The sequence below is a fragment of the Cynoglossus semilaevis genome, chromosome W, assembly GCF_000523025.1.
Source record: "Cynoglossus semilaevis isolate Cse_v1.0 chromosome W, Cse_v1.0, whole genome shotgun sequence".
NCBI classification, from domain to species: Eukaryota; Metazoa; Chordata; class Actinopteri; order Pleuronectiformes; family Cynoglossidae; genus Cynoglossus; species Cynoglossus semilaevis.
In genome coordinates, this window is record NC_024327.1 from 10,063,869 (window position 1) to 10,087,144 (window position 23,276).

The 23,276-nt window shown below is 41.2% G+C and overlaps 1 protein-coding gene and 3 non-coding genes across 4 annotated transcripts in view; all 4 read right to left on the minus strand.

Moving 5' to 3' along the window:
* The window catches only part of LOC103397161 (membrane-associated phosphatidylinositol transfer protein 2-like), an 86,341-nt gene that overhangs the window by 36,972 nt on the left and 26,093 nt on the right, over positions 1–23,276 (minus strand). The window contains 7 exon segments of the mRNA XM_025052828.1: positions 8,418–8,482; positions 8,571–8,675; positions 15,704–15,799; positions 18,162–18,491; positions 18,957–19,190; positions 19,635–19,756; positions 20,436–20,650. Coding sequence (XP_024908596.1) covers positions 8,418–8,482; positions 8,571–8,675; positions 15,704–15,799; positions 18,162–18,491; positions 18,957–19,190; positions 19,635–19,756; positions 20,436–20,650 — 1,167 coding nt within the window.
* On the minus strand, positions 3,322–3,440 carry LOC112486421 (5S ribosomal RNA). The gene has a single exon (XR_003048850.1). It is a non-coding gene; the product is annotated as a 5S ribosomal RNA (ribosomal RNA).
* On the minus strand, positions 5,124–5,242 carry LOC112486422 (5S ribosomal RNA). The gene has a single exon (XR_003048851.1). It is a non-coding gene; the product is annotated as a 5S ribosomal RNA (ribosomal RNA).
* Positions 5,962–6,080, minus strand: LOC112486423 (5S ribosomal RNA). The gene has a single exon (XR_003048852.1). It is a non-coding gene; the product is annotated as a 5S ribosomal RNA (ribosomal RNA).

Genomic DNA, 23,276 nt, shown 5'->3' on the forward strand with positions numbered 1-23,276 from the left:
ACTTTTGTTGCCAGGGGTTTAGCTATTAATGGCTATATTTTGAGTTTTTTTGAAGGGAAAAATAAATTTACACTGCTATATAAGCTTTACACAGACTACTTTTCATTGTGTCAAAGCGACGTTTCTTCAGTGTTGTTCTATTAAACATTATAATGAAATCTCTGCAGAAATGTGAGGGGTGTACTCACTTTGGTGACATACTGTATGTATAAAGCACTGTTTAGAATCCATTTGGCCCACTTTAGAAGACTTTTGGGAGAATTCCTCTCTATCTGTAACGTTAAGTAAATCCACAGAGGTAGCCATGTTGCTGGAGTGTTGACATCAATCAGCTACTCGATTGGTCTAGCATGATCACGTGTCGAACTGTGCCACCGCTTGTGAACCAAAATCTTATTACGCCCTGAAGAAATTAGCTCGGCATAAAATGCCTCACCATAAAATGCCTCACCAAAAAGATTTTTTCGCTCTTTTTGCTGTAAGTTTAACGTAACTCGTTCTTTTTTATGAAGTTAAGATTGTGTAGTTCGCAGACATTGGAGTGAGATCAAACGATAATAGGGTTCACCTTATGGCCTAAACCTACAATCTACCGGGACAACTGTTCAACCAACAGCAAACAACCACAATGCTTGCTGACGACAAGTCACATTCAGTAGAACGACACAATGTGTAGTTTGGTCTTATTGGTTGGAGCCAAAACTTCACATTTTCAGAGAAGCACTGTATGTACAGTCAACAGCACAGGTGCAAATACATGGCAGTTGAACAGAGGGTGGTGAGGTTGGTGGGGTACAGATGAATTTGGGCAACGGCAGGGAAGAAGGGCAGGGGATGTGAGTACTGGGTGTGTTCGGGGGAAGAGTAGGTTCTCTGTTGAGCTTTAAGTCCACAGTGCAGTGGGGCCAAAATGTTTACTTACTGACTGGTGCGTTGTTACTGTGATGGTAGGAATGGGAGAGCTATTGGCTCGGCCGCTAACAGAGCAACGTATCTGAACACAAGAGGACAGAGAGGCCGTCTCTGACTCACAAACTCACAGTAAAAAACAAAACAAAATGTTAAGATATTGAAAATACATTTATTCAACCTTTATAATATATTCATTGTATTAAGTTTCCGTATCAATTTATACTGTTTTGTTTTTTAATGCTGTACTAAAAGGAGACGTACTGAAGAAAGGTGTGCATGCTGATGGTTTACATAACAGGATGGTGTATGGTACTGATGGCACTGACTGTTACGTTTGGAGATAGAGACAGGTCACAGAACCGGCCTGAACCAGTTTCTCTGCCCAAATAATGAGGAAAACAGAACATCAAAAAGGAAAAGAATCCAAAGTGTATTTCTTTGATCTAACCGGAGTTACTGAGCAGAATAGCTCAGCACATGTACATGTTTGCTATTGGTGGAGAATCTTTGTTTGGAGCAGTTTTTGCCAATCAGCACTCAGAAGTGGTACGTGAACACCACATGGGTTTAAAGGGTTAAGCTACTGACCAGTGATGTGTATGTGAAAAAACTGTATTTAAGCTCTGAGCACTGAGTTCCTCAGTGCAGTTCTGAATGTAACCATTGTTCTGCACTCCTTGCTTGCAAGTAAAACTTTTAAAATTTGAGATCTCGTATTTGATTCTTTATTTGATCAGATCTTTATTTGAATTTTTTGTGTGTTAGGAAACTGGGGTATGAACTAACAGCATTTTTTACAGATCTTAGTTCGATAAAAGATACACTCGAGTTCATTGTTTTCAAAACTGCCATTCAAGTAGAGATTTAGTATCCCTGTACGGATTGTGAAGTGAGGACTCCTGCTGCTCCGGCTGCTGTTGGGTGACGTCACGCCCCGTGGTTCCTGTCAGTGAATGAATTGAGGTGAACGTTTTAACTGGGAACTTGTTCTGAAAACGATTTCAATGTAAAGGAGTAGAGCATTACAAACAAGAGAAGTGGAAGAAGAAGAAAAACTCCAGTAGAGTGAGAACATGTTTGTTCATTTGTTTCCAGTGGCATGACAGATAGTTTGATGAACGTGTAGAGAGTTGGAATAAAAGGGAAACGTGGAGACCGTAGCTCCAATGAGATGAAAGAAAAACAGACACCCCTATTCTATTTATTTCTTTTAAATTATTATTGAATTTATTTTAATGCCTTCCGTCATCTGTTGGCGCTCATATCACTACGCTGCTGTGACATGCTACGCCACTAGATGGCGGATCGCATTTGTGGTATAATGGGAGTCACGCGAACACAGGGAGAATAAATCCTGCTGTCATGATGGTAACACCAGCAAAACGTGTATCTCCTTTATTCTTACCACGGGTCAGTGAATATATACACCCAATCCGGTGTGCATACGATATGCTATGAGTTGAATATGTGACTAAGTAATTAGCTGTGTACATACGAGTGAAAGTAACCGGTTGTTGAGAGAAAGTTGATGTGAAGTGAGTGTGAAGTGTATGCTAAGTGGCCAATGCTAAGCGGACTTGTTTCGTGGTGAGTGAAGAAAATCGATGCTGATGTTTATTTTGGAACGTGTTTTGTGCCATCTGTAACTTGTGTTTCTTTTATAAGTTTTATTTGCACACAAATTGATCTTTTTGTTCATTGTTGCCAGAACCAGGAAAACGCTGTTCAGATGTCACAGAGCGGTAGAATTGAGTGACTGTAGGAAGAATGTAGTTACTGTAGTTCAAATGTGCGGCAAGATATTCCATTACGTTAAAGTAATCACTAGTTAAAAGTTGGTTCAGTTAAAACAAAGTCATTTATTGTTTCACGAATATAATAGAATGTTGTATCCTTGTTATTTAAATCGTGTTTATTTTTTTATAAATCCATGCTGTGAAATGTATTAGATTACATGAAAGTTGTGACAAAAACCAAGGCCATTAGGTTAATAACAACATTTTGGCTATTGAAATATTGTACATGAGACAGAGAATAAATCCTGCTGTCATGATGATAACACCAGCAAAACGTGTGTCACCTTTATTCTTACCACAGACAGGAAAATAATGCAAACTGCATGTCGTTGCTCTGTACTTGTGACATGTGCAATGACAATAAAGTTGAATTCTGTTCTATTCTAATTGGCAGCATCCCAGCTATCGAGCTAGGGAGGCAACAAACGCTTCAAGCGAACGCCTTGATATGAAAAAGAAAATAATGAAAAAGAAAATTTCAGGAGCGGACCCTGCTGTATTCCTCATGAACTGCAAGTGTTTCAACTTCAAGGTTCAGTCTTTGCCCAAGAAAAGCAAGACGTTGAAAAGGCTGCAGTATGAAAAAGAAAGAGCACCTCCGTCTGGTCAAAAAAGCTTACAGCACCTGGTATTCCCAGGCGGTCTCCCATCCAAGTACTAACCAGGCCCGACCCTGCTTAGCTTCCGAGATCAGACGAGATCGGGCGTGTTCAGGGTGGTATGGCCGTAAGCGAAAGCTGAGGAGAAAAACGGGCTTTTTATAGGCCACCTTTCATTGTGTTCTCACCAGTGGGAGTACAATCTTAGTTCGATAAAAGATACACTCGAGTTCATTGTTTTCAAAACTGCCATTCAAGTAGAGATTTAGTATCCCTGTACGGATTGTGAAGTGAGGACTCCTGCTGCTCCGGCTGCTGTTGGGTGACGTCACGCCCCGTGGTTCCTGTCAGTGAATGAATTGAGGTGAACGTTTTAACTGGGAACTTGTTCTGAAAACGATTTCAATGTAAAGGAGTAGAGCATTACAAACAAGAGAAGTGGAAGAAGAAGAAAAACTCCAGTAGAGTGAGAACATGTTTGTTCATTTGTTTCCAGTGGCATGACAGATAGTTTGATGAACGTGTAGAGAGTTGGAATAAAAGGGAAACGTGGAGACCGTAGCTCCAATGAGATGAAAGAAAAACAGACACCCCTATTCTATTTATTTCTTTTAAATTATTATTGAATTTATTTTAATGCCTTCCGTCATCTGTTGGCGCTCATATCACTACGCTGCTGTGACATGCTACGCCACTAGATGGCGGATCGCATTTGTGGTATAATGGGAGTCACGCGAACACAGGGAGAATAAATCCTGCTGTCATGATGGTAACACCAGCAAAACGTGTATCTCCTTTATTCTTACCACGGGTCAGTGAATATATACACCCAATCCGGTGTGCATACGATATGCTATGAGTTGAATATGTGACTAAGTAATTAGCTGTGTACATACGAGTGAAAGTAACCGGTTGTTGAGAGAAAGTTGATGTGAAGTGAGTGTGAAGTGTATGCTAAGTGGCCAATGCTAAGCGGACTTGTTTCGTGGTGAGTGAAGAAAATCGATGCTGATGTTTATTTTGGAACGTGTTTTGTGCCATCTGTAACTTGTGTTTCTTTTATAAGTTTTATTTGCACACAAATTGATCTTTTTGTTCATTGTTGCCAGAACCAGGAAAACGCTGTTCAGATGTCACAGAGCGGTAGAATTGAGTGACTGTAGGAAGAATGTAGTTACTGTAGTTCAAATGTGCGGCAAGATATTCCATTACGTTAAAGTAATCACTAGTTAAAAGTTGGTTCAGTTAAAACAAAGTCATTTATTGTTTCACGAATATAATAGAATGTTGTATCCTTGTTATTTAAATCGTGTTTATTTTTTTATAAATCCATGCTGTGAAATGTATTAGATTACATGAAAGTTGTGACAAAAACCAAGGCCATTAGGTTAATAACAACATTTTGGCTATTGAAATATTGTACATGAGACAGAGAATAAATCCTGCTGTCATGATGATAACACCAGCAAAACGTGTGTCACCTTTATTCTTACCACAGACAGGAAAATAATGCAAACTGCATGTCGTTGCTCTGTACTTGTGACATGTGCAATGACAATAAAGTTGAATTCTGTTCTATTCTAATTGGCAGCATCCCAGCTATCGAGCTAGGGAGGCAACAAACGCTTCAAGCGAACGCCTTGATATGAAAAAGAAAAAGAAAATAATGAAAAAGAAAATTTCAGGAGCGGACCCTGCTGTATTCCTCATGAACTGCAATTGTTTCAACTTCAAGGTTCAGTCTTTGCCCAAGAAAAGCAAGACGTTGAAAAGGCTGCAGTATGAAAAAGAAAGAGCACCTCCGTCTGGTCAAAAAAGCTTACAGCACCTGGTATTCCCAGGCGGTCTCCCATCCAAGTACTAACCAGGCCCGACCCTGCTTAGCTTCCGAGATCAGACGAGATCGGGCGTGTTCAGGGTGGTATGGCCGTAAGCGAAAGCTGAGGAGAAAAACGGGCTTTTTATAGGCCACCTTTCATTGTGTTCTCACCAGTGGGAGTACAATCTTAGTTCGATAAAAGATACACTCGAGTTCATTGTTTTCAAAACTGCCATTCAAGTAGAGATTTAGTATCCCTGTACGGATTGTGAAGTGAGGACTCCTGCTGCTCCGGCTGCTGTTGGGTGACGTCACGCCCCGTGGTTCCTGTCAGTGAATGAATTGAGGTGAACGTTTTAACTGGGAACTTGTTCTGAAAACGATTTCAATGTAAAGGAGTAGAGCATTACAAACAAGAGAAGTGGAAGAAGAAGAAAAACTCCAGTAGAGTGAGAACATGTTTGTTCATTTGTTTCCAGTGGCATGACAGATAGTTTGATGAACGTGTAGAGAGTTGGAATAAAAGGGAAACGTGGAGACCGTAGCTCCAATGAGATGAAAGAAAAACAGACACCCCTATTCTATTTATTTCTTTTAAATTATTATTGAATTTATTTGAATGCCTTCCGTCATCTGTTGGCGCTCATATCACTACACTGCTGTGACATGCTACGTCACTAGATGGCGCAAAAAGATTTTTTCAGGAGCGGCCCCTGCTGTATTCCTCATGAACTGCAAGTGTTTCAACTTCAAGGTTCAGTCTTTGCCCTAGAAAAGCAAGACGTTGAAAAGGCTGCAGTATGAAAAAGAAAGAGCACCTCCGTCTGGTCAAAAAAGCTTACAGCACCTGGTATTCCCAGGCGGTCTCCCATCCAAGTACTAACCAGGCCCGACCCTGCTTAGCTTCCGAGATCAGACGAGATCGGGCGTGTTCAGGGTGGTATGGCCGTAAGCGAAAGCTGAGGAGAAAAACGGGCTTTTTATAGGCCACCTTTCATTGTGTTCTCACCAGTGGAAGTACAATCTTAGTTCGATAAAAGATACACTCGAGTTCATTGTTTTCAAAACTGCCATTCAAGTAGAAATTTAGTAGCCCTTTACGGATGGTGAAGTGAGGACTCCTGCTGCTCCGGCTGCTGTCGGGTGACGTCACGCCCCGTGGTTCCTGTCAGTGAATGAATTGAGGTAAACGTTTTAACTGCGACCTTCCAGTGGACTCACCACCTGCAGGAAGGTTTAGGGGTGTTGGTACGGTGCAGTGTGATTTGGGTGGAGACTGCTGCCCCCGCGACCCGGTAACGGATAAGCGGCTGAAAATGGATGGATGGATGGGGTTTTAACTGCGCACTTGTTCTGAAAACGATTTCAATGTAAAGGAGTAGAGCATTACAAACAAGAGAAGTGGAAGAAGAAGAAACACTCCAGTAGAGTGAGAACATTTTGTTAATTTGTATCCAGTGGCATGACAGATAGTTTGATGCACGTGGAGAGAGTTGGAATAAAAGGGAAATGTAGAGACCGTAGCTCCAATGAGATGAAAGAAAAACAGACACCCCTATTTTATTTTTTTTAATTATTACTGAATTTATTTTAATGCCTTCAGTCATCTGTTGGCGCTCATATCACTACACTGCTGTGACATGCTACGCCACTAGATGGCGTATCGCATTTGTGGTATAATGGGAGTCACGCGAACACAGGGAGAATAAATCCTGCTGTCATGATGGTAACACCAGCAAAACGTGTTGTTAAGATATTGTAAATACATTTATTCAAATATTAACGATATATTCATTATATTAAATTTCCATATCAATTTATAGTGTTTGTTTTTGAATGCAATACTAAAAGGAGAGAAACTGAAGAAAGGTGTGCATGCTGATGGTTTACATAACAGGATGGTGTATGGTACTGATGGCACTGACTGTTACGCTTGGAGATAGAGACAGGTCACAGAACCGGCCTGAACCAGTTCCTCTGCCCAAATAATGAGGAAAACAGAACATCAAAAAGGAAAAGAATCCAAGGTGTATTTCTTTGATCTAACCTGAGTTACTGAGCAGAATAGCTCAGCATATGTATACGTTTTCTATTGGTGGAGAATCTTTGTTTGAAGCAGCGTTTGCCAATCAGCACTCAGAAGTTGAGCGTGAACACCACATGGCTGTAAAGGGTTAAGGTGCTGACCAGTGATGTGTATGTAGAAAAAACTGTATTTAAGCTTTGAGCACTGAGGAGTTCCTCAGTGCAGTTCTGAATGTAACCATTGTTCTGCACTCCTTGCTTGCAAGTAAAACTTTTAAAACTTGAGATTTCGAATCAATCTCTTATTTGATTCTTTATTTGATCAGACCTTTATTTGATCTTTATTTGAATTTTTTGTGTGTTAGGAAACTGGGGTATAAACTAACAGCAATTTTTACAGTCCTATCTAACAGAGAACGTTTCCTGACACAAAACAAACAAAACAAAAAAAACAAAAAAAAAAAACAAGGAGCCGCTAAGTTGGTGATGCTCTGGACCATTCTCTTTTAAGGGGAAAGAAAAAGTATTTTAGTGTTTTTTGCTGACCAACTTAATCCTATTTGTGTAGCATAAATGAATTCTGATATCAATACATTGAATACACTTTAAGAAATTACTGAATGCTATAGTTTTGCAAGTATTTCTTTTTTTGCCTATTCTTGCAGTATGGATGACATTAGCAGCTCAACAGTCCGTTGTTGCCCTTGTTTGACTGTCCCTTCAGGGTGCACCACATATCTTCAGTTTAAGATAAATATAGACTGCAGCAGTTCAGACAGTCAAACATGCATCCAGGTGCCATCACAGATATTAGCACTCCCACAGAAGAATCGGCTTTTACCCGTAGAAACATTGTTATTAAAAAATCAGAGAACACACTCAAATTTTGACAACCGATTCCTAATTCCTAATTAATTTTGTTAAGTCTTCATCTTTGAAAAGACAGTTGAAGACAAATTCTTTCACAAAAATGATGAGCAGTTGGAATGTTGACCGGTGACTGTGCCCTTGAGTGGGTACACCTTTTAAAGCCAAGTTCAGCTGCTTAAGGAGGAACCCTACAGAATTTTACTTTTTCAACTTTTACCATTTTACCTGTCACATAGATTTTGAAACACGACATCATTTTTAAGTCTTTGATTATCAAACATAATAAAGTTTGTCTTTAGTAATCTTAATTATAAGGAATGTATCTAAGTTGAAAACCAACCCCAGACATGATGTTGCATGGAAGAAAGTAGGACTTGAGTGTATTTTAACACATACCTCATCTAGTCTCTCCTCACTGGCATCTCTGTCATAATCTACAGCCATCTCTTTATACAGATCACCTGAAATGACACACCATATTAGGTAAGGCAGTCGTGCACCTGTCTTAGTTGTGTCTGATTAGTTTTTGCTCATGTTTTAAAACCATACCGGGAGTTTCCTCTGTGTCCACACTGTCAATCTTGTCCATGAAGTCATTGGAATTCCACTTGATGATTTCCTTTGGAAAGACCTCTTCGCCGTCTGACAGATCCTCTGCAGAGGAAACCAAACGTGAATCATCATCATCATCAGAAGTGCAGTTGCCATTCTAGGCTTAATGCAGTGTTATATTACAGTAACTGAGAGCTGTCCTGTGAGTTACATTTAATTAATCAAAATGTAAAGAGTGGAGCGGGCTTTGTTATCTTAGGAATCTCCTACAGATGATGTTATTATGCCATAATATACTTGGTTTATGTGTGCGGGGGTGGAGGACAGGAAGTGTCCATTGCTCAACTTTCTTTTTTTTTTCCAAAGGCTGAATGAAGACAGGTGTCTATTTATTAGACCACAGAATTGTCTATTTTTTATTGGATATAGAATTCAAAATATATGTATTTTATTTTTTTCATGTTTTTTATGTGCTAATTTATATCAAATATCAAACATGTTTATAACAGGTTTTATAAGAAAGTCCATTGTTTTCCATTTGTTTAAAAATGAAATGTTGGAATGACTCATAAACTACTACCTTAATAATGTTAATTGGGCCATAATTATCAGGCTATAAAGAGGTCAGAATTTTTTTTTACAGGTGGAGGAGGTTAAGGATCAGCTCACAGGAATTACTGTGGGATGTTATTTATCTTTATCTCTTTCTTGCTTTTAATTATTATTAAAATAAAAATAAGAATTTTCCTAGATGTTTTTTTTTAGTTTATTAACCATTAATTATACATTTTGATGAATGACAATAACAAAGTGGCAACAGCCTTGAGCAGCATGGCCTTAGCTTGTCCTGTTGCGTATATAATCTGGCGCAAAAGTCTAATACAAGGTGCATTTCTTGTTTTCTTGTATGTAGTACTTTAACGCTCAAGACAAATGTTCTAATTAGAGCCGTGTGTTCTGAATGATCTCAATTTTATGATATACGTGTATTTTTACTTTATTATTATCTAGGTTTAAGTAAGTGGCGCTTTGGCCCAGAGGCAATGTCTCTGTCATTGGTGTGGAACCCCACGGTTCACCTCCTGGACAAGTTCGAATCCCGGTCAGGGCGGTTAATACGTTCCAGTGGACTCACCACCCGCAGGAAGGTTTAGGTACGGTGCAATGTGATTTGGGTGGCGACTGCTGCCCCCGCAACCCGGTAACGGATAAGCGGATGAAAATGGATGGATGGATGGATAGGTTTAAGTACTTATTTTAGTACTCAAACCTAGTTATTTTATTCCATTTTCATTTCGACTCGGGTTAAGAGTAGGGCTGGGCTAGTTAACGCGTCATTTTCGCATTTCGCACAACTGAATAGCCTATTAACGCCGTTATTTTATCGCGCATTAAGGAAGGTTTATCACATGCTTTTATTTTGTAAAACTCTGTTGCTTGCTGCTGCGGAATCGGAAATGAAAATAATTGGCGGAAAAACATGCGGAAAAGCCAGAACAGACATGGAGAGGGGTAAAGTTGCAGAACTTTTACATGGCCATTTTCATTTTAAAGTTCATCCAGGCGGCGGATTTGACAGAAACAAGGTTATTTGTAACCACTGCCAAGTTGAACTTTCTTATCACCGGAGTACTAGTCCAGTCTTAAATATCACATAAATGCAAACACACTGTTGATATCAGCAAACCATTCAACGCATCAGACAGTGGAGCGAGGCTTCAGCAGACTACGTTAAATGCAGCGTGTGGGAGAAGTACAGACAAACAAAAGCAAGAGAAACTAATAAATGCCGTGGCGAAGTGGACAGCTACAGACTGTAGGCCGGTTAGTGTTGTGGAAGTCTAAGTAACATTGTGAGAGTCGCAACAAATGACTGCAGTAGTGATGGGAAGACGGACTCTTTTTACTGATTCGGATCTTTGACTCTCGAACAGTACAATGTATGAGTCGTGAACGAATCATTTCATTCATTTTACAGCAGGTGGCGCTTAACCCCTATTGTGGGCGTTGTAAAGAAGGCTGCGGTTCTCTGACACTAAATACTGAAGGCAACATGGTTTGCTTCCACTGATAAAGTCTACAAAGTACACGAAATGCCATATGCAATTAAAACCATGTGAAAACCTAAGAAAGAAAAACACACCACAATGTGAAGATGAATGAGAGCAAAAGAGACCCGAGCTCTCTGTCACGTGACAAATGAAACGAATCTGTGAGAACAAATCTGTGACAACAAATTTTTGAACGACTCTGTGAGAACGAATTTGGAATTAGTTCACATAGGCCGTAAAGTGAACCACGAAAAGTCCTTTAGAAATTGAATTCCGCTCCGACGTCTGGGAACTACACTTCCGGCAACACGGCTTCCTCCGTGGTTCTACTTAACGTTGCCGATACAGAGGAATTCTCCCAAAAGCCTTCTAAAGTAGGCCAAATGGATTCTAAACAGTGCTTTATACATAGCTGCCTGCACGCAGAACAATGAGGAAAATAGACGATAAGGTGAACTTTGTATGTTAAGTCATTTTGATAAATAAAAGGAAGTAATCAATGACAAGAAACATTTGTTTATTCATTCGCTCATTGATTGATATGTTGACATCAATCAACTACTCGATTAGTGTAGCACGATCACGTGTCGAACCGTGCCACCGCTCACGCACCAAAATCTTATTGTGCCCCAAAGATGCTAGTTCATTATAAAATGCATCGATAAAAAAAAACAGGCAGGATATTTTTGCTGTAAGTTTAACGTAACTCATTCTTATTTATGAAGTTGAGATCGTGTAATTCCCAGACGTCGGAGCGAGATGAAACAATAATCGGGTTCACCTCGTTCGCAGAGAGTGATTCGTTCGTAGTGAAAGATTAGTTCACAGCGAAAGATTAGTTCACAGCTAAAGATTAGTTCACAGTGAAAAATTAGTTCACAGAGAGTGATTCGTTCACAGCGAAAGATCAGTTCACAGTGGAAAGATTAGTTCGCAGAGAGTGATTCGTTCGTAGTGAAAGATTAGTATACAGTGAAAGATTAATTCACAGTGAAAGATTACTTCGCAGAGAGTGATTTGTTCATAGTGAAAGATTAGTTCACAGTGAAAGATTCGTTCGCAGAGAGTGATTCGTGAGTTCAATATGAACAAATCTTTCATATGACTCGGGAGTCACAAGTCACGAATCTTCCATATGAGTCACGAGTCATATGAAAGATTCGTTCATATTGAACAAATCACTCGCGAACGACACATCACTAGACAGCAGATATGAGATGCCATCAAGACGCACAATCACACGAAGAATACACGAGTTGTATGAAAAGGATATGACTGAGAAAGCAACACATTTACAACATGCATCAACTGTTGCTCTCACTGGGGACTACTGGACATCACTCAGTAACCATAATTACCTCAGAGTTACAGCACATTATATTGATGAGAAGTGGGCGCTGCATTCACATGCTTTGTCTGTAGTGAAAACAGACAAGAGACATTTTGCCGAAACATGCGCGGGACACTTCACTGAAGTTGTGCAGCAGTGGAATTTGTCAGATAAAGCCACCACACGCACATATGGTGCACGAAATACACTATATTACCAAAAGTATTCGCTCACCTGCCTTGACTCATACTATGAACTGAAGTGCCATCCCATTCCTAACCCAGAGTTCAATATGATGTCGGTCCACCTTTTGCAGCTATTACAGCTTCAACTCTTCTGGGAAGACTGTCCACAAGGTTGAGGAGAGTGTTTATAGGAATTTTTGACCATTCTTCCAAAAGCGCATTGGTGAGGTCACACACTGATGTTGGCGGAGAAGGCCTGGCTCTCAGTCTCCAGTCTAATTCATCCCAAAGGTGTTCTATCGGGTTCAGGTCAGGACTCTGTGCAGGCCAGTCAAGTTCATCCACACCAGACTCTGTCATCCATGTCTTTATGGACCTTGCTTTGTGCACTGGTGCAAAGTCATGTTGGAAGAGGAAGGGGCCCGCTCCAAACTGTTCCCACAAGGTTGGGAGCATGGAATTGTCCAAAATGTTTTGGTATCCTGAAGCATTCAAAGTTCCTTTCACTGGAACTAAGGGGCCAAGCCCAGCTCCTGAAAAACAACCCCACACCATAATTCCTCCTCCACCAAATTTCACAGTCGGCACAATGCAGTCTGAAATGTACCGTTCTCCTGGCAACCTCCAAACCCAGACTCGTCCATCAGATTGCCAGATGGAAAAGCGTGATTCATCACTCCAGAGAACGCGTCTCCACTGCTCTAGAGGCCAGTGGCGGCGTGCTTTACACCATTGCATCCGACGCTTTGCATTGCACTTGGTGATGTGTGGCTTGGCTGCAGCTGCTCGGCCATGGAAACCCATTCCATGAAGCTCTCTGCGTACTGTACTTGGGCTAATCTGAAGGTCACATGAAGTTTGTAGCTCTGTAGCAATTGACTGTGCAGAAAGTCGGCGACTTGCTTGATTTTATACACCTGTGGCCAGGCCAAGGGATTAGGACACCTGATTCTGATCATTTGAATAGGTGAGCGAATACTTTTGGTAATATAGTGTAATATCCTGCATGTGTTGTTTTCATCACATACAATTCTTATGACTATAGGACTACAAGCCAGACGCAGATCCAGCCAAGTTCAAGTCTGTTAAGACAGGCAGAGGACCTCTGGGGCCCACCTGGAAGGTAATGGCTTTAATTTTAGTCCATTTGAACAGATGTTGCTTGACATCTTCTGTAGTGGCCTTGACTTTCCCCTAGTTGTTTCATTTTTGTTATCAGTACAATAACCTGATATACAGCAGCTCAACTAACAGCCACTGAGAGACGTCCTTACCCCAAGCACAATGATTGACATGCCAACTACAGCTGAAATGGACAAGCTGCAGAGGTTGGAAACGCTATTGGAACCGTGCAGGTATGTTTTACATCATATTCCTCACCATCCTGCCTGAGTTCATGTAAAAGGGGAATAGTGTATGTGTAAATGCAGCATGAATATGTAGAGGATATTTTTTGTGTATAAGTGAATGCCATTTATTTTTGAAGTGGTGTTGATTTTCTTTTGCAGGTATTTGACTGAACTTTTGGGAGGAGAAAGGTATGTCTCATGCTCTGTGGCTCTCCCTGCTTTTTGCCATCTCTCTCGGGTGATGGAGAGCTCAGATAATGACCCCGCCTACGTCACCAAGTTCAAATCTCAAATCTACATTCAGAGAAGGCCTGGAGACACGTAAGGGAAATGCCAATATTGCATATCTGAAGATTGCTACTGCATTGGACCCTAGGTTCAAGGACCTTAAGTGTATCCCCAGAGCTGAGAGGAGTGAGGTGTGGGCCTCAATCACCAATTTAATTAAGGAAGAGAGGGTTTCTGTAAAGAAACCTGTGGAAGAAAAAACCACAGAGCCACCAAAAAAAAAGTTAGTTGGCTGCTTCATCTGAGTCTGATTCTGAACAGGAAGAAGACTCAATTGAGAACAGTGTGCATCGATACAGAGCAGAGCCCGCCATAGGTTCAGATTCCTGTCCATTAGAGTGGTGGTCCAAACATGCAGGCTCACACAGCAGGCTGGCCCCATATGCACAGAAGTACTTGGCCACACCTGCAACCTCCGTCCAATGTGAAAGGTTGTTTTCTCTTGCTGGTCATCTTGTGCAGAAGAAGAGAGCTTCTTTATCTTCTGAAAATGTAAATAATCTTGTGTGCCTTAGTAACTGGCTTAGTGCAGAGGAGTAAAAAGGACAGAACTCCAGTATAAACATGCAACTAACATTGTTGGTAGATTTTTTTTTTTTCATAAAGAACAGGATAACATTAATGCCCTGGTAGTGGCAATACGTTTTATTAATTTATGTATTTTTTTATTTTTTAAGTTTAGATTTACACTATATGTGTTACTGACAATTGCTGATGTTAAAAGTGTTTGCACAACAAATCTTACTGCACTTTCAATCATATGGCAGAAGAATATTTAAATAAAAGTGCACTTTATACTACTTTTGAATTCATTGTTGGATTTTGTGTATACAATGCGATTAATTGTGATTAATCAGGGAAATCGTGCAATTAAAAATTTTAATCGTTGCCCAAGAGTTCTATTTATTAAATGTTACAGCAAAGATCTCAACATAAATAAATCCTAATGAGCAGGATTCTGCCTAAAAGCTTTCTTTTTTATTCTTAGAAAATAAACAAACCAATAAATTACCCTGCCACACAGAAGAGGAGTGTGACAGTTAAAAATAAACCTGCAGATGATTACAATAGATGTTTACTGCACCACAACCATAACCAGAAACTCACTTTTAAAAGAAAGAAATCTAATATCAAGGGCAATCTGAGCCAAGTCAGCCTGTTTCCATATTTAGGTTTCCTTCCTTTATCATGTGATTCAAGATGATGATACCGAAACACACACACTTATGTCCATGCAACCTGTCTCCTGAGCTCATAAAGTTACACCTACCTCATTAATTTCTTGGAATCTGTGTTGTCACCTTTATAGTGTAATACTATCTGTAAATGACTGATGTGGGAGCAGGAGCAGTTCAACAGAGATGACTGTACTGACCACTAGGTGGACATGATGACTTATTATGAACAGTGCAATAAGAACTTTAATCATATTAGATACAGTGCGATGTGCTTGGACTTCAGACAGCTTTGTAACTGATTCATACAAGTCTGATCAGCATGATACACACTAAATTGTCAAACCCTGAACATAGCATGGAGCCTAATGATTTCATTCCAGAAATAAAATATAACAGCGACATGCACAACTTTATTCCTGATTCATCCTCATGAGTTCATGTTATGAAAAAACAACCATTTGTTTGAGGAGAAACAGAGGAGGATGTGAGTCGGTTATTCATTTTCCATTGTGTGTGACAGTGTAATAGATTGTGACTTGTCATCATGATGAGACACATGACGGTGTCCGGGGTCAAACATGTCCTGCAGACAGCCTGGGAATTTTTTTTTTTTTGCACCACACCCTTAAGCATAATGGGTATCTGGGAAGTTTAAGAACAAATCAGCAGTTAAAGAGATGGGGAAAGGGATGGAAACAAGATTCTCAGAAGCTTTTCATCTAAGCACTACCTTTAAACTTGTGTTTTACCATGAGCGTCAAAGAACTCCTCGTCTGAGCTGTCCTCAGAGTCTCGTGCGATGCTCTCCATCCTCCATTCTGAGATGCTATGCCGTGATGGGCTCACTAAATCAATTTTCATGAAAAAAAAAAAGAAAAAAAATAGAGTTACCGTTGGCCTCTAAAAACACACACAAGCGTATGAAAATGCCAATTCTGGAAAAAAATGTAGATTTTTGAGTAAGTTGTGTTTATGTTAAACAAATATGTTAACATTTAAGAAACTCAGTGGTGCATTATTTAATCATAGATAGACAGCTTGGTGTTCAGTGTGTGCAAATATAACAGAAATAAGAAGCAGACAAAAATAGAAAATTCCACGTTTGATCTCTGTCTTGTCTGTCACACAGTCTGTGCTTCATAGATAAATTAGTCTGGAGGAGAAGAGGGGGGCGTAGCTCATAAGTGAAAGCTGGAGATGTTGGAGGGAAGGGGGGGCACAGATGTAGCTGTCAGCACACTGAAGAAAACAGCAGTAGTGCTGTTGGTGGTGGACGGGAGTGTCACTGCAAACAGCGTCAGTCTCCTCTGGGCTGTGACACAGCAGAAAACCACAGGGGGAAGTATCAGGGGGTGAGATGAGGCATTTCTGATGAGAGTTAGGGTCCAGGTGGCAGCTACAGTGAGCCCTGCCTTGAGGTAGTGGGTGTCACTGGAGATCAGCATGCATTTAAATGTAGTTGGTGATGTGAAATCTGCTGTTTTAAATACCTAAGGCTGAATCGGCTAACATTAAATATGAAAGAAAAAAAAAGATAGGTGCAGAACTTAAATATTATTAGCCATGAATCTATATTTTGTGAAAATTATTTTGGCCAATATTTGGTTTTCTGGTTATTACAAATGAACGACTAATTTATAAAACAGTATTGGCAGATGTGTTGTGATCACTCCACTAGACATGGACATTAGCAGCATGAACAGACCGTGTGCAACCATATTATAGGTAAACAAGGCAAAAAAGATGCATATTAATGACAAATGAATAGAAAAATGCAACTGCAATGAGGTATTCTCCAGGGAAAAGACATTAAAAGAAACAAAAACTGCTCCAATAACAGGACACAGTTTCAGAAGTAAGGGCAGATGAGTGGTTGGATGGATATGGAGAACTTCTCAGTAGAGTCCTTAGCAAATGTCAGTCCTTATGACTAGGGTATCAGCTGGCTAGACCTGAATGTCTTTGCTTTTCTTTTCCTTTTTATGGTGCTTTAGGAGGAAAGGAGAAACATAGATTAATTACAAAAAGAATCTCAGAAAATAGCTCCATTAGCCATGGAAATATGAGAGGGGATTTAAGCTATGTTTGCTACCATGCTACTTTTAAATGGGGTGAAATACACTGCCTGGCCAAAAAAAAAGTCGCCACCTGGATTTAACGAAGCAAATAGGTAGGGGCCTCCTATTGGATAATTACTGCATGGGCGATTATCTTTCAGCTAGCAACAAGTTATTTAACCCCAACTGGTGCAATGAGTTGCTTCTCATTTCCTAAACAACCATGTCAAAAGACACATCCCATGGTCGTGGAAAAGATGTTAGTCTGTCTGAGAAGGGTCAAATCATTGGCATGCATCAAGCAGAGAAAACATCAAAGGAGATTGCAGAAACTACTAAAATTGGGTTAAGAACTGTCCAACGCATTATTAAAAACTGGAAGGATAGTGGGGACCCATCGTGATGGGCGCATCAGGGTAAGAAGAGAGGCAGGTGAAGTGATGCACCCATCATGCCTAGTGCCTACTGTACAAGCCTGTGGGGGCAGTGCTATGATCTGGGGTTGCTGCAGTTGGTCAGGTCTAGGTTCAGCAACAGTATGTGCTCAAAGAATGAGGTCAGCTGACTACCTGAATATACTGAATGACCAGGTTATTCCATCAATGGATTTTTTCTTCCCTGATGGCACGGGCATATTCCAAGATGACAATGCCAGGATTCATCGGGCTCAAATTGTGAAACACTGGTTCAGGGAGTATGAGACAGCATTTTCACACATGGACTGGCCACCACAGAGTCCAGACCTTAACCCCATTGAGAATCTTTGGGATGTGCTGGAGAAGGCTTTGAGCAGCGGTCAGACTCTACCATCATCAATGCAAGATCTTGGTGAAAAATTAATGCAACACTGGATGGAAATAAATCTTGTGACATTGCAGAAGCTTATCGAAATAATGCCACAGCGAATGCGTGCTGTAATCAAAGCTAAAGGTGGTCCAACGAAATATTAGAGTGAATGACCCTTTTTTTTGGTGGCGACTTTTTTTTTGGCCAGGCAGTGTATATCTACATCTATCTACAGTACCTATCATCATGATCTCAGTCTCTGAAGACTTTGCTTTGTCATTTATTTGTGATCAGGACTCTGCTCCATGTGTACTGCAGTTACAGTACATACTCTTAGTAAATATCGTGCAGCCCTACTTGTTACCTCCTCTCTTAGATGAGCGGGATGAGCGGGATGAGGCAGACCATTGCTTTGTGAGCACACCTCTAGGCTGGAGAGTCTCTCTCCCAGTGTTGACGACCACCTCCTCTGCCTCGATGAAGCTAATGGCCTCTTTAACTTCCTGGTCTGGAGAGGGACCACCACTCATGGCTTTGGTGGCCTCTTCCGCCTGGCTAAACTGTGCCATCTTCCTGGCCAAGGCCAGCTGAGTTTCCAGCTCCAGCTGCCTGATGTCTTCGATGGTCAGACTGTACCACTCATCCTGCCAGCACCAGGCCTGCCGGTGGGCACGGGCCATCACCTTCCTGAGTCCTTGTAACAGAAGGTGAGAGATGTTTAGATGTACATAAGATAACAATCCAGTCAAGATAAATCACAAGAAAAGGTTAACACTGAAATTTCAATAAACCACAACCTGCAGAAAAAGTGTTATAAATACAATCCCTGAGCCTATGATGGTGCAATTATTTACTTACTTTCTTTTGCAAGAGGTTTGAGTTTTGTGGCAAAATTTTAAGTTTACAATAAACAAATACAGAACAACAGAAGCCATTAAAGGCCAAACATTACATTCATTGTCGTTCTACATTAACACACAGAAATTGTTTCCTCAGTATTTCACCCATCAGTGATTTGCTTAATGAAGCGCCCAGGGAAATTCGTGATTACTCAACACACCACAGCTGGCTAAAGCTAAGCTAAAGGCATTATCTGCTTTTTTCGAAAATCTTGCCTGAATACTGTATTATTAAGAGTTAGTAAGAAAAGGTTACTCACCAACATCATGAATGAAGCGTTCAATCTTTGACTGCATGCCCCAGTAGCGGAATTCCACTTTGCACAGTTTGTAAGCGCACATGATGGGGGTCTTTCCTGGGTTGTTGTTGTACTCCTCTATCCAGTCGTCTTTCAGCGGCCCTCTCTGGGTCTTCACTGACTTGAAGAACCGCAAATCCTCCTCCACCTTGTACTCGTGAGGGGGAATGGGATCTGTCACTATGTCGATTGGGTCTGACCGAGACAAGTCACAGTCAGAAAGCATGTTTTGATATGACAAAGATGATTTTTTTTTCATACTTAGATCATACACTGTATAACCTTTACAGGGCTTGAAATTCTATTTATAGCAGCATCAATGGCTGACACATGTATAAAATCATCAGAGCCAGTACATTCTCTGGAATAATGGAAGCCAAAAACCAATAATTCTATTTTAATGGAATCAGTCTCAGATATAAAAAAATGTAGTAGCACTATTGTGCCACAAGTGGGCTTTAGCTGCTGGTTACAGCTTTAGTTGCATGAAAACCAATCCAAAGCCAAAATGTTAATTACGCTCCAATTTCATTCTCTTTAACGCTCTTTGAAACATTTAGTGCGAACATTTATTTTAGTTTTATATTGAGTGAAATGTTGGTTTTTCACTGGTTTAGGATGAACTCCAAATTGCCTCACCAATTGTTGTTTGCCTTTTCTCTGCTCCTGACATGTTGAAGACATCAGACTGGTTGCCTGTGTCAGACTTGTAGTAAGTTTCAATGTCAATGGAGAACTTTTCCACAAAGGGACAGGTGTATCTGAAATAAAGGAGATTTCAACAGTGAGACACTGAAAAATTGCCCCAGTGAAATTGTGCATTGAGATCCCTATTAATACTCAAGTTAACTTAATTTAAATTGACTTGACAACCTCTTACTGGTGAAACCAAAGAATGTGTGAGAATACAGTATTTATGTGATGAATCTGATGAATGGCATTTGTGCAAAGCTGTTTTCTCTTTAAAACTTGTACGAACAGGTGCTTTTAAACTAACAATACTCTGAGGGTGTATTTGCCAGGAGGCTCCGTACAGACAGACAGAAACAGAAAGATAATGCAAAAACAATGCCATAATCTCTACAATAATTCTGAAATTATTTGAATTCATTTAAAAAGTTTTGATTTTCTTGGTTTGTTAAAATTAATTAAAATGTTTTATGTGAGTTGCGTCATTTTTGTTTTAGTGTGAGGTTTCATATTACCTCTAAATTAGTTTGGGCAGTGATTTTGTAAATATTTATGTTTTGAACTTGGGATGCTCAATAAATTGTTATATAGGTCACCAGAGTCAGAATACCACTAATGATCTTTAACAGGACGAAGCAGTTTTTTGTTAAAAAATAGAGCCTCAGCAGAGTTTGCTGCAAGTAATGTCCCACTCAGAGGAGAGGTGTGTGCGTGTGTGGAGGCGGACCTTCTGCTTGCTCTACATCTCACCTGGTGCGAGTGTAAGGGTAGGCGTTCCAGGACTCCTCTTCAACCCGTAGTGCTGCTTTGGGCAAGATGGAGCGAAACCAGCTCGGGATGTGCTTGCCAATGTGGAAGACCTTGTGGGTGTACTGTCCATTTCCCCCTGGTCCATCTGTGTAGGGTTTGTTCTCCAAGATCTCCACCCCACTACCTTCACCACAGCTCTCTTCTCTGCTCTTTTTCTGAAAGCAAAGAAAAGCAGGGAGTTGTAATTTTGATGTGGTGTAATAATTAAATAGGAGTACAATTTTTCAAATATTCCAAGCCATAACTGAATATGGACAAATTAGTAATGTCGCTTTGTTTATAATTATCTTAAGGGATAACCAGTGCAATTTGACACTACGTCAACAAGGACACCAAAACCTAAAACTGCCTGCAGCTGCCCTCCTTCAACAATAACTTGCAAATAAGTATTGCCAAAAAAAAAAAAAAAAACAGCTCAGGGAACCACACCTTTCCCATATTTACATTGCAGGTGCAGGGAGGGTGGAGCCTGTAAACGAGGCTGACCTTTTAATTCAAAAGCCAAGGCATGTGTGGCATCAAAGTGAGTCAATGATTTGTATTGGTTTAAAATCTTTGAGAAAGGAAACCCGTACTCTAGTCTTGGGCATAGGCCAAGTGACGACAGTAAAAACAGGAGGAAGAGAGCAAAGAGCGAGCACCATAACTGTCAAGAAATGAAAGAAATGAACATCTTCTTGTTTTCCTCTTTTCAGCCTATTACCCTGTCTTTCCCCTTACAGGGAGGGGAGACAGATCTCTCCTGTCCGTTCAGTGGTGAGATGCAGTGCAGGTGTGGCTGCGAATCAGTGGAATAAGGTCCAGCTCTCTGGACCTTATTATCTCTGACAGACCATTCATTAGCCACTGGCTCTGCTCTCAACAGCCCAGACACAGCTCCAAAGACACAGCACAGACACCACAACGTGAAATCGGGCCGAGCATCGCCAGGTCGTGCGTCTCAAAAATCGGGTCAAAAACGGGCTAAAATCGTACAGTGTATGCCCGCCCTTAATCAGCAGGGATGCAAACCCTCCGTCTTCCAGCTACACATATGTATCAATGGAGGAAATAATTTGACTGAAAAGAAGCAAAGCTGCATCTTTTAATGTAAGCTGGAGGAGAGTGGAGAGCTTGGCCTAACCTAGCATCAGAGGAGAATGAATGCTAACTGAATGCTAACTTTAGGTTGTATAAAGATGGATTACATCTTTCTGTGTAATGTGCATTTCCTTCTACTCAGCCAATGATTACTAGCATAGAAATGTTAATGTTTTACCTAGATGAAGAAGTACTTTCATGTAAAACAAAGATGTATTTACTTACTGCTGGGTCAAACCCTGAAGAAAGGAAAAGTGATAAGAGTGATGCAATGATGTTATACCAGTGCACTCAACTCCAGAGAGGAAATAGGAAGCAATACGCTCTCGTACACATGCTTATGTGTTATCATTGGTCAAAACAATTTTTACATCAGCAGCTGCTGGACCCAATTCATCGAGATGTGCAATAGACCTACTGCATCAACTTCTATTCACAACTGCATAAGTGACTTTTCAAAGAGGTCATCAATGTGGATGATCACCAATGTGGCAAGTTCAAATCCTGTCCTCAGACCGCAGTCACATACTGTAGCAGTGACTTTATTTATCTCATTTTTCAACAAATACTAAACACAAATTTAAGGCCCTTCAGGAAAGCCAACCGTCTGTGTTAATAGCCGTCAGTTCCGACAGGACAGGAGTCATATCCTGGGTTTTTCCTCCTGCTATCGAGTCAGTCATACGAGTTTCCTGGTTCAGGTACTGCTTTTCACTACTCTACGGTCATACAGTTGCATGGCCAGAATGCAAGGGATGTGTGCGAGTGAATGAGACACACTCCATCCATCCATCCATCTTCAACCGCTTATCCGGGGCCGGGTCGCGGGGGCAACAGTCTGAGCAGGGACACCCAGACTTCCCTCTCCCTCGATACTTCCTCTAGCTCTTCTGGGGGGACCCCAAGGCGTTCCCAGGCCAGCCGAGCGACGTAGTCGCTCCAGCGTGTCCTAGGTCTTCCCCTAGGTCTCTTCCCAGAGGGACGGCACCCGAGCACCTCCCGAGGGAGGCGTCCGGGGGGCATGCGATGTAAATGCCCAAGCCACCTCAGCTGACTCCTCTCGATGTGGAGGAGCAGCGGCTCTACTTCGAGCTCCTCCCGCGTGACAGAGCTCCTCACCCTATCTCTAAGGGAGCGCTCTGCCACCCTGCGGAGAAAGCTCATTTCAGCCGCTTGAATCCTTGATCTCGTTCTTTCGGTCATGACCCACAACTCATGACCATAGGTGAGGGTAGGAACGTAGATTGACCGGTAAATTGAGAGCTTCGCTTTTCGGCTCAGCTCCTTCTTCACCACAACGGACCGATACAGCGACCGCATTACTGCGGCCGCAGCACCGATCCGCCTGTCAATCTCACGCTCGATTCTACCGTCACTCGTGAACAAGACCCCCAGATATTTGAACTCCTCCACCTGAGGCAGGACTTCATCCCCGACCCGAAGGGTGCATACCACCTTTTTCCGGTCGAGAACCATGGCCTCGGACTTAGAGGTGCTAATTTTCATCCCAGCTGCGTTACACTCTACTGCAAACCGCCCCAGTGCATGCTGCAGGTCCTGGTTCGAAGAAGCCAACAACACCACATCATCTGCAAAAAGCAGAGATGAAATCCGGTGGCTACCGAACTGGACCCCACCCGACACCTGGCTGCGCCTAGAAATTCTGTCCATGAAAATAATGAACAGAACCGGTGACAAAGG